This window comes from Diabrotica undecimpunctata, chromosome 7 (genome assembly GCF_040954645.1).
Source record: "Diabrotica undecimpunctata isolate CICGRU chromosome 7, icDiaUnde3, whole genome shotgun sequence".
Lineage (NCBI taxonomy): Eukaryota > Metazoa > Arthropoda > Insecta > Coleoptera > Chrysomelidae > Diabrotica > Diabrotica undecimpunctata.
The window spans coordinates 1224291-1243899 of NC_092809.1; the positions used below are offsets into that span (position 1 = coordinate 1224291).

Sequence of the window (19609 nt, forward strand, 5' to 3'; positions counted from 1 at the left end):
TTGCCAAAGACACCCACATGAACAAAATGAATAAGGTCGAAGATTATTCATCATTACTTGAACAAATGCGATACGAATCGTTTATTAAAGCCACAACTAAAAATAGTGCAGTTAAATTATCATCTCTTGTACCAACTGTAAGTGCCCTGAATGAGCATATCAAAAGAGTTTATTTACAAACTCAGATGTGGCTTGGAAACAAAGAGATTGATATTACGGATTGGGGATGGTTCAAGAGTGATGATATTTTACAACCAATAAAAATGACAAGTTCACCTGCACCAGAAGAACTGTTGAAACTGATTTTTTGCAATTGCAAAAAGGGTTGCGGCTCAGCGTGTGGCTGTCGTACACTAGGTCTATTTTGCAATGCTACGTGTGAAACATGCTCTGGCGACAATTGTCAAAACTGTCCTGCAATAGACAAAGAGGTGGAGTTAGAACACGACGAGAATGACGCTTCAGACAATGAATAATTTGATATATTGTAAATACTTTTTATTTTTGTAAATATATTTTGTATACTTTCTAATGTAAAGTATTTTCATGCATAATTTTTTACAATAAAAACATCATGAGTATACTTATTTTTTTTTTATTTAGACATTTACCAAAGGGGAATTTGTTTCGTGAGCATAGAGGTGGTTTTTAAGGGTTGAAAATAAGCAACCAATCAAAAAATATTTGATAAGAAAGATAAGAAAGTAATTTTTGAATATAAATGTACATTAAAAACTTTTGAAGTGGTTTAAAAAGATTTTTTTATATATTTTGACATAGGGGGTAGTTTTTAAGGGTTGAAGTGTTGCAATCAACCAAAATTATTTTATATAAGCAGAGAATTACATTGTAGATGATATAAATGCACTACAAAAGCGTTTGAACCTGTTAAACGATTTTTTACAATTATTTTTATTAAAAGGGGTGGTTTTTAAGATTATTTAAGGGTTGAGAATGTGCACAATATTCATTAATATAATTGACAATATTTCAATTACCTAATTTAACACGATTTAAATCCATAAAATGCTTTAATATAAATTTTTTTCATTATTTTCAATAAGGGGTTATTTCACCCCTTAAAAATAAAAAGCTCACCTATCGCATATATAACTTTTGAAGAGGGAGGTAAGATAAGCCTAATTCCAAATTATTAGCAAAATCGATTCAGTTATAAAAAATTTAGAGGTATTGACCTCTTTTCCTCCACAGTGACTGGAGTATAACTCGTTTCTGATCATCATATATATTTACTCTGTAGGTTTAAATTGAAAACTATATGAAAAATTACTAACAGAATACAGACATTAAATAAAAAGTAAAAAATGAAGAGTATATCTGTCAATAAAATATAATAAAACAAACAGAAAAGTAAAAGATCGTTGCTAAAATTCGATTCGTAATGATTCTTGAACGTCAAAATTCATTATAACTGTCAAAATTCATAAATGTCATCCCATACAATTAATTACAATATAAAATTCTTAACCTTCAAAACGACTGTAAACCTTTTTTCTTCTAATTCCTTAACAAATTTAACCAAGCAAGTAGGATATAATGTACCTAAATTCATACTTTGTACACTTATTGTATTTTCTTTACACCGCTAATGACCTTCGCTTTTAATGCTGTTATTTTCGAAATAAAAAAAAATAAAAAAGAATATTTGACAAAGATTATTTAAAGTAGGACCTGCAACCCTGATATTTTCACACTCTCGTCTGCTCTCCCATATTTCATATCCAGCAATAAACGAAAAAGTAACATCACAAAAGGGAATTTTAATGACGTTACGCCCATGAAAATGTCCAAGTTGTTTTATTGTGATGGTCCTTCTTCCAATTACGTTCGCATACACTTTCGCGGGTTATTTTTAAATGTATACCATTTTCTATTATTTAGTGTTGAATTTTTGTAGGTTGCTGCATATTTGTGTGCAAATTGTAATGCACGGTTGTGTGGGGCTGAACGGGGTAGTTTTATATTTCAGGGAGAATATGCCATGAATGTAAATATAAACAAGTAATATATATATATATATATATATATATATATATATATATATATATATATATATATATATATATAGAAAAGAAATTTAATCTTTGCAGATAAGTTAAATAGTAAACTCTTAAATATTGGGGAAATCTGCAAGAAAGACTCTAATGAGTATCAATTGTTTCGCCGAACGTTTTCGCCAAAGAGAATTAATTTGGCTTCTTCAGGGCTGAAAGAGAATAAATTATAATTAGCTACCATATATTATCTATTAAAACATTATTGATCTTACCGTAACTTAGAATTGTAGAGTTAGAATATTAAAAAACTTTACTAGTAACATAGTGGTGTTTTTTGTTACTATGTGCAAAAAAAGTTTTTTTAAGGTTTGAAATGTATGGTATCTTTGAACTTAACACGCAAAGGTATACCCAAGGTTAATCGAAAAACTCAATGTAACGACATTTAAAAGGAGGTAATTCTTTGAATTGTCGGCAATCAAAAATTTATGTCTAAAGATCAAAAATTTAGTTATTGCCGACAATTCAGAGAATTACCTCCTTTTAAATGTAGTTACATTGGGTTTTTCGATTAACCTTGGGTATACCTTTGCGTGTTAAGTTCAAAGCTTACTTACTTACTTAGTCCTAAGCCTTTCTACCGTTAGGTGTAAGGCTGGTGGGGTTAAGATTTGCACTGTTGTCTCCATGCTATCCGGTCTTCTGTTAGATTTCGTGCACTTTCCCATGTCAATCGTTTCTTCTCAACTTCTTTCCTGATTTCGTCTACCCACCTAACTCTTGGTCTTCCTCGTTTGTTTTTCCCTTGCATTCTCGTTTCAAACACTCGTTTTGTTAATCTTTCATTCGACATTCTACACACGTGCCCGAACCATCTTAGTTGCCCCTCTACTATTTTTTCGTTTATTGGTTCTAGTTTTAGGTTTTGTCTGATTGTTTCGTTTCGTATTTTGTCTGTCCTCTTTCTGTTTGCTATTTTCCTCAGGAACCGCATTTCCATAGCATTGACTCGAGATTTTTGTCTTCCTGTCAATGTCCATGACTCGCTATTATAGATGATTGTAGGTCTAACTACTGATTTAACGACTGCCGTTTTTACCTTCTCCGGTATTTCTTTTTTCCCCAAAAATGTTGTTTTCATAGTGTTAAATAAGCTTCCTGTTTGTCCCATTCTCTCATTTATTTCCATGTCTTGTTTACCGTTTGATTCAATTATTGCTCCTAGGTATTTAAAATGTTCCACTTGTTCTAGTGGTTTTCCGTTTAATTGTATTGCGTGTGTCTTTCTCTTATTTGAAATTATCATTGTTTTTGTTTTCTCTGTATTTATTTTCATATTTATGTCTGACAGTTCTTCTTCTAGGATTTCAAGGTTGTTCTGTAGGTCTTTTGTGTTTTCTACTATCAAAACCATGTCGTCTGCAAATAGAAGCTACCATACATTTCAAACCTTAAAAAAACTTTTTTGCACATAGTAACAAAAAACACCACTATGTTACTAGCAAAGTTTTTTAATATTCTAACTCTACAATTCTAAGTTACGGTAAGATCAATAATGTTTTAATAGATAATATATGGTAGCTAATTATAATTTATTCTCTTTCAGCCCTGAAGAAGCCAAATTAATTCTCTTTGGCGAAAACGTTCGGCGAAACAATTGATACACATTAGAGTATTTCTTGCAGATTTCCCCAATATTTAAGAGTTTACTATATATATATATATATATATATATATATATATATATATATATATATATATATTTGGAAGTATATGGAAAACTGCGTTAGGCTTTCACGGCCATCGTCTAACTTGTTAAACTGTTTGTTCAGGCTGTTAGGCCGTTGTCTTCTGAGATTAATTCTCGACGTTTCGCCAACACTAGGGGTTGGCATCTTCTGGAGATGTTACTGCTACGCTTGTAACCTGCAAATGATCAGATCAGGACTCCCTCACATCATCAGGAACGAGGAAAGCATTTGATAAAGTCCCACATGGCAAACTAATCGATATCCTAAAAACATCAGGACTGGATGGTAAGGATATGACTTATCTCAAACTTATATCTCCAACAAAAAGCAACAGTGCGATTAGAAAATTAAAGGGGCTTCAAAGGATGATGATAACGTTGTAGAAACATATTTATAACAAATACGGCCTAAAACTAACTTACAAGAAGACAAAAATATTGATCATTAGTAAGAACACCAACATAAACGCCCAAATTACAATAGGAGATACACCGTTAGAAAGAGTGGAAAAAACATGCTATTTGGGCTGCAATATTAAGGATACTTGGAATAACAGCGATGAAATAACAACTTATATTGAAAAAGCTAGAAGCTCTTTCAACAGCTTTAGGAAAATTTTCTGCAACTTATCTTTAAGTATTAATACATGCATAAGAATTCTTTATTGGGGTCCTCTATGGAGCAGAAAGCTGGAGCCAAAACGATTAGAGGCATTTGAAAGGTGGTGCTACCGACGTATGTTGCGGGTCTCATATATACACCACATATAGTACATAACAAGTAACCTAACTATTCTCCAGAGGCTAAGAAAAGACAAAGAAATTAGTAACACCGTAAAGAACAGAAAATTGGCTTACTTCGGCCACATCATGCGTAATAATAAATACCCACTTCGATAAGGTAAGATTGAGGGTAAGAGAGGCCCTGGACGTAGACGTATATGCTGGCTTGCCAATCTTAGGAAGTGGACTGGTTTAACGTCAACAGATCTATTTTGAGCTGCTGTGAATAGAATAAGATGAGTCAATGCGATCGCCAGCATCTCTAGAAGATGGGCACATTTAGAAAAAAAGAAAAAAAGAAAAAACAACAGATAACAAAAATAGAGTATACCTAAAGAAAAAACAAGCAGAATGCACATGAACATCAAAGAAGGAATACCGCACTCTAAAAAAAAGATTAATTGGAAGAAAAAAAGGGCAATTTGAGGAAAAGCAGTTCGAAAGCATAAAAGAGCTAATACATCCAAGCGAAACTCAAAAGTTCTACAGAAATCTGAACAAAATGAGAAAAGAATAAGGAGATGTTGTAACTTCTGTATGTAAAGATGTTATTCTTGTTAATAAAGATGAACAGTGCAAGTTTGACAAAGGATGTGAAGTACAAGAATTCGTTTCGATTCAAGGAAACTTAGTCTAAAGGCGAATATAATCAAACTTTGCTTTTATTCGAAGTTATAACAGAATAAGAAAACAGACAGAATGTCTAAGTCTAAAAAAACCTAAAAGATAATTATATAATGCTTTTATATCATTAATAGTTCAACTCAAAGTCAATAATTTTATCTTTATATAAATGTTCCAATGTAAATTTGAATGTAAATTTTAAAAACGTTGTTGAAATACTAACTTTAACAAACAAATATACAAATACATTTTTAGTTAATATATATCCAACCGCATCCTTTTCTCCTTTTCATTCTATTCTGAAAAACAAACATTAAACCCTTCGCAATTGGATCTGTCTATTCCACAAGGAGATAGCATAAAACAGAAACGAATAAATATAAATGAAATGCTTCTTAATTAAAAACCGGCAAGTAAATCAGATTAGTTTGCATAATAAGAACTTTGGTGTACAAAACGCGAAAACGTGTATGTAATTGTGCATCCACTAAACCAACATTCCCGTGCATTCTGTTTAATTTATGTTTCTATTTTCGGTTGTAGACTCTTTTGTTGTAGGAAAGAGTGGGACGTTTTATCTAAACATATTTATGTAAATTATGTAGTAGTAATATATATATATATATATATATATATATATATATATATATATATATATATATATATATATATATATATATATATATAACTAACTAACTAACTAATTTTCTCAACAAAGATGAAAAAGACCATTTCATAAATAAATATTATATCAAATGCAAAACTTTTTTGAAACATCACCCTGAGATCAAGATTGTTCAGAGCGACAAAGGCAATGTCACTGTAGCAATGTACACCAGGGACTATATACAAAAATGTAAAGACTTACTCACCCACACTAAATATTATAAAAAGTTGAACAATAATCCCGGGTGTACTTTGTAACAAAAGGCTTATAAACTAGTTTCTGATTTGGTAAAGGAGAATCAAATAGAACAATCAGTTGGTAAAACTTTGAACATTTACAATGCAATTGCTCCTAGATTTTATGCTCTCCCAAAAATTCATAAACCTACTCTGTCTATAAGACCAATAGTGTCCTCAATAGGTACACCTAATGGCCCCATAGCAAGTTTTTTAACTAATATTCTCACAGAAACGTACAGTAATAACAATGAGTTTTACATTCAGGACTCTTTCAGTTTCAGTTCTTTTATTAATAACTTAAAATTACCTACCGACTATTAGCTCGTTAGTTTTGATGTAGTGTCTCTGTTCACTAATTTACCATTACACACAATATTGGTTAGCGTTGAGAAACACTGGGATGACATATCAATGCACACAACCCCTTAACTTAGCTAATATCAAAAAACTCATTTCTTTTGTTTTTGACTCTAATGTTTTTATTTTTAAGGACTGTTACTCCCAACAAGTCTTTGGTACTCCAGTGGGTTCCACTATTTCACCAATACTGTGCAATTATGTCTTAGATGACTTGATTGAAGACTGTTTGCAACAAATCAATTTTGAAATACCGTTCATAAAGAGATATGTGGATGACTTAATCTTGGCACTACCTGCAGACTCTATACATTCTACGTTAAATGTGTTCAACCAACGAAACCCACACTTGCAATTCACGTGCGATGAGGAGCGGGAGGGATCTTTGCCTTTCCTTAACATGAGATTGCATAGATGTGAGGATAATGTTGTGAAAACGCAATGGTATAGAAAACCCATATGTAGCAATAGATTCATAAGCTACCACTCTTACCATCCTCCTAGGATGAAAACTAATTTAGTCCTAGCGATGAAAGAACGTGTCAAAAGGTTATCTCATCCGGATTATCTCCACATGATCTCAACCTCTTACGTAATATTTTTGTTGAAAATTCATATCCTCTAAGACTGATTAATAAATTAATTTTTAATGTTCCCTTTGTTAATAGAAACAACATACTTACTATGTCACAATCAGTGCCCTTAGCACAAAATAATTCTGCTCCAACAAGTGTGTATTTTTATGCCCTTCCACGTATTCCGAAACTAACCGTTGAACTCACTAAGATTTTTAAAGACTTTAAGAATATCAAAATAGCTAACAAGAACATCAAAACCATACGTCAGCTGTAGAGCAAAATAAAACAACCCCTAACCACTCTAGAGACTACAGATGTTGTTTATTGCATTCAATGTACTGAATGTCCATCCACGTACATTGGTGAAACTGGAACGAATCTGTCTAGCCGTATCATTTCTCATAAGAGTGATTGTAGATTAAACAAACCTACTTGTGCTTTGGCAGAGCATACTATCGATCTAGACCATAAGATAGATTTCATCAATGTAAAAATATTAGCCAGAGAGAAAAATAAATTTAAGCGAACTTTCTTAGAGATGGTACATATCAGCAAGAGTGATAATAATAATCTGAATAAGAGATCTGAGATCCAGAATCTTAGCAAAATTTACAATTTTATATTGACTTTTGACTGAGCTATTTTGCATCTCAGAGTTTTCTTTTTTCCTTTTTTTTCCTTTCTTTTTTTTAAAATTTCATTATTAATTGAATATTTTTGATCAAACTTTAGTTACTAATTCAGTTTTGTTTTGTTTGAGTTATTATTTTTTCTAAACTTATTTACTAAATACTATTTTCTTTCTATTGCTTATGTTATAAATAACATTTTTAATTTCCCGCTTAATTTCAAGTTGGTAGTACTCAAAATTCATAAACAGTATTTTGTGAGACGTTAGTTTCAAAGTTGTTTTTTGTATTTTCTCCAAACTATTTAAACAATAATTGTCCACCCACTTTCTCTTTCTGCTCGTGAAATGTGACTGAAATCAAGCTTGCAACGACGACTGTTTTAACATGTCGTCCTTCATTTTGTTTTTACTTTTAACATATTTATTAATTTTTAAAGTGTTTTTTTAACAGTAACATTTTTAAGTTTAGTTGCAACTTCAGTATTATCATGTTATTTAACGTTGTTGTTTATGCCACGAATCTTAAATTGTTACAACATAGTAATTTTCTTTGTAGACCTTGATAAAGGTGGCAAAAAACCACCGAAAGCTTGGATTCAGAATAAATAGTACGCCTTAGCAAAGCTCTATTTTTTATTGACTACCGCACCCAAAAAGAAAAAAGTATTTACATATATATGTATATATATATATTTATATATATATATATATATATATATATATATATATATATTATATATACTCATAAAGAGATACTCTTTATGAGTACTAGAGACCAGTTCGCTAAGAATTTTTGCGTAGTTGAGGAGATATGTTGTGGAATGTAATTTTAGATTGCAATTCTTAGAAGGCACAGATTAAAGCATAAATCTGAATTGCCATATTAGAGTTGCTTCCCAAGACAGGAAAGATTTATTTTCACGTGCAGAGCGTCTGTGAATAGCCGTCTCTGATGATCCCTTTTAAAGTGAAATACGTATAAGCGGATACACAGACGCACTATACGTGAAATCAAATCCTGACTGTCTTTTTCCTTTTATGTTGTAATAATTTTCCTTGATATATTTTTTGAAAAACAATATCTGTTTTAAAAGCTAGTTTAACTTGGAGTGCACTTGTCTGGATATGATAACACTGATACGTCTCATTAAGTATTACAATTAAGCTTCAGTTGTTATAGGTTTAAACTGATGACGAAACAAAGTTTTTCTAAAAAAACCGTAAGATGGATGAAAAAAAATAATAGGAAAGACTACAATGTGGAAACAGAAGCATGTACTAGTGTGTAAGTTTTAAGCACCATACTTTTTTACATTGTTTACAAATTGTAACAAAACATTTTAAATAAGTAATGAAAAAAGTGTTTTTTTTTTATTCTATTTCAGTTTATTATACTACACAACCGGCTCAAATCGTGTTTCACATAAGATTAATACTTAATTCTTGTTTTATTCATCTAATTTTTTTTATTTATTTACATTCAGTATGAATGTTTTGTTGTACAATTTACTCTGCAATAATTATGTGAAATATTTGATTTCAAATGAATTAGGGATTTTTTTTGTAATTTGGCAACATTCGCAACTTAAATCTCTGACGTAGATAGTGGCGTGAATTTTGATTTATACTGTACAAATTGTATATCTTATATTGTTATGTTATGCATTCTTTGACAGTTGAAATTAGACATCAAAGAGGCTCATGAAATTTGTTCTATTCCGAATAATCTTCTATTCAATTTTATTTTTGATTTTTTTAAAGCACATGTGAAAATCCCTAAATTCCCGTTACAAACAAAATATCCGTTGACCGTAAAAAACTAAAAAGAAAACGAACACAGGCGTCCTCCTAACTGACGATGACTTATTATGATTTTCCTCTATCTATCTTTTAAAAGAGCGAGAAAAGAAGGCAACAAAAGTCGTGGCTCAAAGAAAAAAATATTTTTTAACTTTTAAAAGTCTCCAGTGCAGTCGCCGTCTTCGGCTTTGGAACATTTCAATCAGGACTACGTACAAAAGGGATTTGTTTTATTCCTTGTTTTTCCGCTTTTCCTTATCTCTTCACTAAATCAGAAGGGCTTTTGAAGCAGCAGCCGCATGTTTCGAAATATGATGTTGAAATATGTATAAGGGAAATAGTTTACTGGAGCCTGTATAACGGCGGACTAATGGGGCGAGGCGTGGCGTATTTAACCCCCTGTTACTTGAGTCCTGACATCGCTTGTCAAAAAACTTTGTAAAATATATTACTAATAATGAATATGGTACAAACAAAGAGGTAAAAGTTTACAAAAAAGTAAGAGATTTATTAGTAACAAATCAATATATCCTTAGGAAGACACAAACTGTTATAGTTTAAGTTGTTTTAATATGTGATTTAATCATTATTATTTCAGATTTTTTTTTATTTTTTTAACCCTTTAGAGGGCAGAATTATTTTGTGATAGTATGAACAAATTTTTTGCATATTTTTTAAACCAAATGATACATCATTTGACTTTCATTTGTCTTTCATTATATTATTATTCCTTGTTGTTTTTTTGGGTGGTTGAAAATTAGACCACAGCCTAATTAGCTTCTTTAGTACAGGTAGTAGTGGTTTCATAATCTACCATAGAAAAAAACCCAACAATTAAACATTTTTAATATGAAATAATGGAAAACTTTTAAAATATAATGCTACCTGGCAATCTGAGCAATTAATAGGTGAAGGTTTTGGCTTCGCTCTCCTTGAACAGCGTGCCCAATATCTTGATGTTCCTTTTTCTGGCATTTGATTACTAACATCGCTTAATCTCACCATGGTTTTAACGTTTACAGCAAAATGTCTTACTCCCATTTTCTTCAGTGTATTTCTTCCTATTATTACCTTAGGTCCTGGCCTCTTTCTGTTCTGGAAATCATCTATGAGCTCGTTGGCCAATACACTTATAAAATACGGGTAATTCATTGGTTTCGATTTATTAGACGTCTTTTTCATTGTCACCGAGCGATTGCAGGTATAAGCAATTCCCAGTTTACTGGCCAACCGCTTCAGATGGAGGTGCTAGTAAACGGTCTTTGTCCTGGAGTTATGAAATTGGCTTCAAAGTCGGAAGAACCGTGAAAGCAGTCAACGGCATAGAGATGAGGAAGAAAGATTGGGACAAGACACCTCATTAAAGATCCGGATTGGATAAGTCCTAGTAGAATCAGATGGCTATGCTTGGATCCTCTCGGATCTCCGAGAGGAGCAGTTACAAGTATAATAAAAAGATTAAAATGAAAAGAAGACATCAGAAAAAGCTCATGAAACGTGAAAACCATGGCATACGAAGGTAAAATCCATAATGCAATACAAAAAATGGCACAAATGAAATTAAATATTCTGGGAATAAGCAAAAGGTGTTGGCCAGGTTCGGGAACTGCAAATATTGGCGAACACCACGTTTACTATCCTTGAACATATAACGGCAAACACAAATTAGGTGTCTGCATTATATTGACAAACGAAGTGGCAAAATATATTGACAACTTCGTTTCAATCTCAGCAAGAGTGATGATTATACAACTGAAAGCAAGACCAATCGATATCAACATAATTCAAGTGTATGCACCTACAACAAAAGGAACAGAAGAAGAGGTAGAAGAACTATATCATAGCATAAATAAAGTCATGAAAAGGTTGAGAAAGCACAAATTGTCATAGGTGACTTCAACGCCAAAGTTGAGGCCAGCAAAACATCATCTACAGTTGGAACATTTGGACTAGGAAAGCGGAACGATCGGATAGATACATTGGAGATTTTTACAGAAGAAAATCAATTAGTAATAATGAACACCTGAAAATCTCCACAGGATTCTGTAGGAAAGATTGTCAGAAATTGATTGGCAAAAATGCTGGTGGTGAGTGTACCTAGCTATGATGATGAATTTACCTATCTCCAAAGAATGCCGTTTGCTATATCTGGAGGGTCTAATAATTTTATGAGGGCTATAAAGCGATGAGTTCGTACACATCCGTTTTTTCCACTCCTATTTATAAGGAGAAGAGTGCACCTTGCGTATTCTAGTGAAGAGCGTAGTTCTAGAAGGTACTTTAGTCCTAAAATAGTCTGTAATATCATACATTTTTTTTATAGACAGTAATTTCCTCTCTGTAGAAGTATGGCTCAAATGCGTTTATTGTCCATTTAAGTTTGAACTTGTTTACCTTTTTTTGCCACTCGCCAGTTTTCTCTAGAATCATGTCTTGATATTTAGTCCAGACTATGCTGTCATTTGTCTAGTGGTATTAGTTTTGTTTTAGACTCAGAAAAGTGTCTTTCAAAGTTTTTCATGTTCTTTTCACCATCTTGACTGTATTCACCTCACTTTTTTTGTACTGGAGGATACTTACTTGAGGTTAATCTGAGAGAACTTTATCGAATTTTAACATTTCTACAGTCTGTTTTATTTCCTAGCAATACCAGCTTCACGATTTACTTTATGGTTTTTTCCGTTGCTTATTATATTCAGTTAGAGCTTTGCCATTATCGCCCCACATACCTAGTTGACTATCAGGATGGTATCTATTTGCCACCGCCATCCTGAGTCCTTTTTGGTTGTCGATATATGCAATAATACGCATGTTAGAGTTGCTTGGTTTTTTAAGCTACTCTTTGTTAGAAGAGTTAATAGTATTCTCCCGAGGTGTTGTTTTACCCTCGAGTTTGTCGATACCTCCGCATTGGATTTATGTGGATCTTCTATGGTACATGACACAGCTACGTAGCTAACCAGACTAAGTACCATGCGATGTTATACACTTTCAATATTATTATATCGAGCTGAGACTTGAACATTAAAAATATACAATTTAAAAACAATCGAAGCTATCGAACTCTGGATATTCCCAGGTTAATAAAATATCATGGACTGATAGAGTTACAAATTAAGAACAACAACAGAATTAATCACCACTATACAAAGAACAAAATTGGAATACCTAGACCATGTGATGAGGGGACCAAAATATCTAGTTATCTCAATATATTTGGGCTTCTTTTTCTTGACGTGCTTATCCATAACGAATGTTGGCGATCATCATGGCAATGTTTATGTTATTTGCAGCAGCGCTAAAAAGCTGCACAGATGTTGTGTTAAACTAGATTCTGAGGTTCTTTAACCAGGATATTCGTCTTCTTCCTGGACCCCGCTTTACAAATATTTTTTCTTACATAAAAGATGTCTTGTAGAAGGGCATCTCCGGATTCATTTCGCATAATATGTCCGAAGTTTTGTTACTCGAGATTTGATGGTGATCAGTACTTCTCAGTAGATCTTTGGTATTACAGTAGAAAAATTATTTTGCTCAGCAGCCGATAGAGAACGGTTTCAGGAACTTGTAAATATGGTGATGGCCAACGTCTGAATACGAACACGACACCTAAAGAAAGAAGTAGTTCTCGACTTTTTTCCATTTTTCTGAAGACCTCATTTGTGACTCGGTCAGTCCACGGGATTTAAACTATTCTCTTCGATGTACCCACATCTCAAATGACTCCAATCTTCTGCACATATCTTCTTTTAAGATCCACAGTTTAATACCATAGAAAAGCAAAGGGAAGCCGTAGTATCACAGCATTCTTATTTTTATACCAATAGAGGGTTGTATCTCTTGAAGAAGGGTCACCTTTCTTCTTCTCCCTTCCAATTTAGGGTTACACATATAGAAATATTGAATAAGATAAAATAATTAAAAACTAACTTTCGGGCATTAGAACATTTTGTATACCTATATTTAAGAATATTAAGTGCAAGATAACTGAAATTAGATTTGAGAGTTATGCTGCGAAGGTGTTATATTTTCTCGACTCTGCTTTACGGGATAGAAGCATGGACACTTAACGCGTCGACTACTAAAAAGTTGGAAGCATTTGAACTGTGGGTGTATAGAAGATAATCTAGGTAATATAGATCAATCTTATATTGATCATGTTATAAACAACGAAGGCATGAGAAGAGTCAACAAAAGAATGGAAATATTGGAAACCATCAAGACACGAAAGCTGCAATACCTGGGGCATGTTATGCATAATGAAATATACAACATACTCAATTAATTATACAAGGGAAAATCCAGGGCAAGAGGAGTGTAGGAAGAAGAAGAATCTCATGGTTGCGTAACTTGAGGGAATGGTACGGATGCACATCAATTTAACTATTCAGAGCGGCAGCATCTAAGATCAGAATAGCCATGATGATTGCCAACCTCCGTCGCGGAGATGGCACGTAAAGAAGAAGAAGGATATTAATAATCTCACTTAAGTATGTCGTACTTTAATCAAGACAAAAAATTATTGTATTAATTATGAAACGTTATGTAAAAAAAAATAATTTAAATAATTTATTTATGTTAAAATATAAAGTGTTTTTTAAACCTATATTATGTAATCCCGGTAATGTCAAATTATTCAGCCGCCAATGGCTTATATTCTTTATTTTTGCTGTTTCTCATGAAAAGATAAGTAAAGCAGAATCTCTGGTTGAGAGCTGTTGCTTGAAGTATCTCCAGGTAGATGAGAATGAAAAATGTTGCATTAATTTTACTTCTCTATCTTCATAACCCTCAGTCCTCAGTCAGATACTTCAGACAGGCCAACTTTGTTCTAGGCACAATTTTACTCTATTTTTCTTATTTTCTAATTTTGACCCTTTGAATATTTTATTATGGAGCGTCTGAATTTCAAAAAAGTTTCCCTAAAAGATGAAACATTGATCAAGGACAAAAAAGGGATCGTATGTGTATTCTCTATATTTTAATAAGTTAATTAAAATGCGATAATATGCAATAATTTTTTTTTGTTTAAAACCTAAATTATGAAACAAAAAATGTACGCGCAGCTAAGATGATCAAATTAAACTAGAATTTCGGTTTATATATTTATAATATATTATTTATATGTATATAGAATACATATTTAAACTCACGTGACTTCAAAAGAGAATAAACAACAAGAATAGTGCAAGAAAATTTATATTTGTCATTAAAGTGATATTTTTATTGATTCTAACAGTCACGTAGAAGCTATAAGGAAAGCTTTAGATTGGCGCGAGATGAATTTACCTTATCTATGGTAATTGTAACAGACTCTCTCTCAGTTTTGCATGCCATTAAAAGTCCTCCTTTTAATCATTATAACAACAATATTCTACTATCTATAAAAAATAGTATATATAAACTGCAGAAGTATGGTGTACGAGTTATATTAGTCTGAGTTAGAGGTCATTCAGGGATAACTGGGAATGAAGCAGTTGATCTTGCAGCTAAAGAAGCACTTGACTCAGAATTGAGAGTAAACATGGGCTACTCATCAGATCTTATTAATTTATATAAGGCTGATGTTAGGGTTAAATGGGAAGCTTCGTACGGTAAATTTTTAATCGGTATCAACAAAGTGTTATGAATCATTTCGGCCTATTCCAGCCTCATCAGACACTTAGGCTGATACAAATTAAAACTCGGAAAGTGCAACGGAAAGTCAAATTATGTGTCTTCTCATTTTCATGTTTTGTGAGCGCAGTGATGTTGTTCTTGATGTTGACAATGTTCAGTTTACCATAGAATTTTGAAATGTGCAGATCACCATGATAATCATGGGGCTGAGAGGAAAAGTGGTACAAGTGACATTTAGATAGTTTTGAGAAAATGAGAGTTAAAGTTTAAGTAGTGGCACAAAAAGACCAAACAAAATTTTAAAATCTAATCAAGATATTATTATTAGTAAGTTCTTAATGTTTTCATGTGCAGTTTTTACAATCATATACATTTAGTTTTTTTGAAACATTTTTTACAAAATGTACATGTACCATTTTTGTTGTTTAGAGTAAAAATGGTACAAGTAAATATTACCATGAGTAAATAAATAAATAATATCTTTTATAAAAGAAATACACGTAATTTTTTGAACATTTATTTAAGAAGCTACATTAGATACGAAAACAAAATGTATATTGCACAAAAATACAGGAACAAAAAATGCATAAAAATAATAACGAAATGATATTATATAGACGTGCTACCAACTGAGCTAAATATCTTCCTCATCATCATAGTCGCTCAAAAGTATTTTATCATTGTCGTCTACCTCATCGTCATCTTCATTGTCCTTCTCTTTTCTTTCTTCAGGTTGCATTGGCTTCTTTTTCTGACCTTGTTTTCCCTTCTTCGCAGTGTGATTGAGCTGATTGTAAAATTGATGGTAAATTGGTGGCACAAAGCATAGTAGGTCTTGTAAATTCTTCCATTTTTCATACTTCAGACTCATGGGTGAACTATTCAGTTGGCTAAGACTAATATTCTGAGGTGGTCTTCCACGCATCTTCTTCATACAGTTAACAGTTATAAATTCAGTCTCTTCATTGAGAGTGTACTTGAATTTCATAGTAAATGGGTCTTTCTTCTCAAACCGAATCCATTTTATTTCTCTCCATTTTATCTGATTATTCTCATCATCCTTTTTAATATTTTCCTGCACGTACTCGTTGAAGTTTTCGAGTGAAATGAAGTGCTCCATCCTTATTTCTTCACATTTAAACTTCTTAGAACTGTTTCTCACAGCATTCATCCACTCACTGGGTACAAAAATATAAGGTACTTGCTTTTTGTACTTTTCAATGACTCCGAAATCTTCATCGCATTCCATGAAGGTAAGTCCCGGTTCAAGGAATTTGTGGTCTATTATTTCTAGCTGAGTTTCTTTAACCACATACATAAAAAATTTCACAATATTTTTATTCTTATTTTGTCCCGAACAAGAATCACTAAATGCAATAAGATGTCGTGTATTTTGATTAAGACCAGCAATAAATTTCCAAAGACATGAAGAAACTTCCATAGAGCCTCTGGATGCTACCGATTCATCCCACATATACATTGAAGCACATTTCTTGCCCAAATTATGGACTCCAAAATTATATGTCCATAATACTCGCATATAAAACACTTTGTTGGTTGTAAGTGCTGGTGTAGGTAAAGTTTTTTGTAGATCGAAACAAACTGATACCACTTCTTCATTCCTTGAAATTTCAGCCACTATTTTTGCCTCTTTTTTGGCTTGTATTCCCGATTCGGCTTTTCGGTGATGAAGCTCTCTCTCGCACATTATTTTCTTTTTATCTGACTCACTTGTGCACGATTTTATTGATGTTTCGAACTTATCGCACTTATTACAAGTATCGGACAAGGGATGATGAAAACTTAGATTAAATTCGGTATTAAACACTCTCCTGTAGAACCATTCCTTGACAGGAGCTTCGTTATTTTCTTGACAATGCTCTAGGTAACACTTATACATTTTTCTTATGGTCAAAAATGAAGGAAGGTACCGTCTACGGGGATTGTAATGTCTGGTGTAATGGCTGGTATATTTTGGAAACATATCAATATGTCGATTTACCTTATCAATTACATCCTGTGATAGTTTATTAGGACATGGAGCTCTTCCTCTTTTATCAACAGCGGTGATTCCAACGTCAGATATCCCATTTAAAATTCTCGAATAACGTCCATTGCTGATATCCAAAGTTTTTAAGAAAAACATTTTGCAAACTCTCATATTTTTTAGTTTGATAGTAACGCTCTTTCCTTTATTAGTAACAGCTTCTGTACGTCGTCGTTTGGGCAAAGCGATCTCTGTACAAGACGTAATGAATGCATTCTGCAGATTCCAATTTCCTAGACCCCAGAATTGGTTAAATATTTCCTGTCTTTCTTCATCGGTGAATTTTTGACACTGAAATCTGCAAGTATGTATATAATTTTGCAAACTTCTTGCTTTTACTAACTTGTTTTTATAGCCTACGTATTCCTCACCTGCATTTCTTTTTCGTTTTCTTACTTGCCTCTTATCTAAATCGCTATATCTCAAACGTTTTTTGCCCTTTTTCTTTAATGACTTGTTTAAATGAACATCTGCAATGTTTTGTAGATCATGATTACTATCGCTACTACTTTCTTCTATTGGACTATAGTTTCTGTCCTCTTCTGAATCGTCATATTCCGAATAACTGTCAGATTCTGAAACAAAAAAGAAACATTTTAAGGTTATGCTATAAGTTTCTTTCAACTACTACTTTTTGAAGACATAGATAAATAAAATAACCCTATAAAATAACAATTGAAAAAATATAAAACGCATTTAAGACTTACCTTGCATTATTTTAAGGCTATTTCACAAATTGTATTAATATTCCTGCACACTTTTAAAACGTGGCTGTCACAAACAACTACATAAGGTTTAGAACAAAAGTGGGACATGTAACCTTGGACCACTTATACAGAAAACCATTACCAGAAATTGGTGAGAGCTTTTACTTCTCACATACAGATGTCCGTACTGTAGTGTGTTTTGTACTTGTACCATTTTTATATTAATAAATCTCAACATCCTCTAGCCACTCATGCACATATCTCACTTTTATACAAAATGTCACTTGTACCACTTTTCCTCTCAGCCCCTCGATTGTGATAGCTCATCCAAGTTCCTTGGTGATGTCAGACATCACTTAAACATTTTCGTTAAACGGTATAGTATACAACAAACAAGACAAAGCAGAAGTTCTAGAAGACGAAATAGAAATAGTCTGGAAAAACAACGAACACCCCTATGAAGACATCGACTTCACAGAAGAACTTAATAACACCAGGACCGGATAACATCAAGAACAGAGCCCTTAAATACCTACCGGCGAAAGCAATAGTATACGTAAAACATTATAAACAGCATATTAAAGTTAAGATACTTCCTTGATAGATGAAAGGAAGCTCACGTGATTATAATAGCGGAACCCGGGAAAACGGCACTTTTCCACAAAACTACCGACCTATTAGCTTATTATTATCAGTAAGCAAAATAGCAGAAAGAGTCATACTAACTAGACTCAATGAAGAATCACAAGCTTTGATATCTATTCCAGAGGCTCAGTTCGGATTTAGGACCTAACACTCCTGCGAACTGCAGGTTTTAACGCTGGCAGAATTCATTACCAAAGGCTTTAACGAAAAGTTATACACAGCAACGGCAATCCTCGACGTGAGTAAAGCTTTTGATAGAGTATGGCATCAAGGTCTGCTATATAAAATAAGCAACCTAGGCTACAGTGAGGCGATGACATGTCTCCTTGCGTCATACCTAGCTAACAGAAGGTTCAGAGTTCGGATATGATCAACCCTATCCGAGCTCGGAGCCCTGGAGGCTGGTGTGCCTCAGAGAGCGGTGCTACCGCCGTAATTATACACATCTTCACAGCTGATACTCCAACAGATCCAGAACACTGGTTAGTCTGTACGCGGACGACATAGCAGCTAGCAGTAGAGATCCTAACCTAGCTGCCAGTCACCTGCAAAGCGCTCTGAATAGATTTCAAAGACGGTGCATAAAGTGGAAAATTGCCCTGAACCCCGAAAAGGCACAGGCCGTCATGTACAGACACCGAAAAAGTAGACCAGACAGGTAGATTATAATAGCTAACACTCCTGTAGAATGGACAAACGAGGCAAAACACCTTGGAGTCATACTAGATAGAAAGCTTACATTTACTGATCACGTAAAGCAAGCAGTCTACAAAGCAAAAGCATTAAAGCTAATAAGTCAACTGTCTTTGCTAATAGGCAGAAAGAGCAACCTTCGTTTCAAAACAAAAATGAGAGTAGCTGACAGCATAATACTACCCTCAAAACATATGCATGGGGACACACATGCAAAAGCAACTGAAAAAAGATCCAAACAGCCCAAAACTAGATGATCAGAGAAGCCCTAAAAGTAACAAAATATATCCAATTAAGATACTTATTTAGAGACTCTAAGTCTCTAAAATACTCTTCTCAGAAAAGAATATTAAGGACAATGGACGAAATAGCATATGACATTTTTAATGGACTCAGGAACCACCCCAATAGAATACTAAGAAAGTTGACAGACTACGATGTAAACACAAAA

The 19609-nt window shown here is 33.1% G+C and overlaps 1 protein-coding gene across 1 annotated transcript; it reads right to left on the reverse strand.

Annotated features, from left to right (window-relative positions):
- Window positions 1-15700: 15700 nt before the first annotated feature.
- Window positions 15701-18123, reverse strand: LOC140446142 (uncharacterized). The gene is made up of 2 exons (XM_072538671.1): window positions 17821-18123; window positions 15701-17688 (listed from the first exon to the last, which is right to left on the reverse strand). Exons 1-2 carry the CDS (start codon window positions 17825-17827, stop codon window positions 15701-15703), a joined length of 1995 nt encoding a protein of 664 aa, XP_072394772.1. The 5' UTR covers window positions 17828-18123.
- Window positions 18124-19609: the final 1486 nt, after the last annotated feature.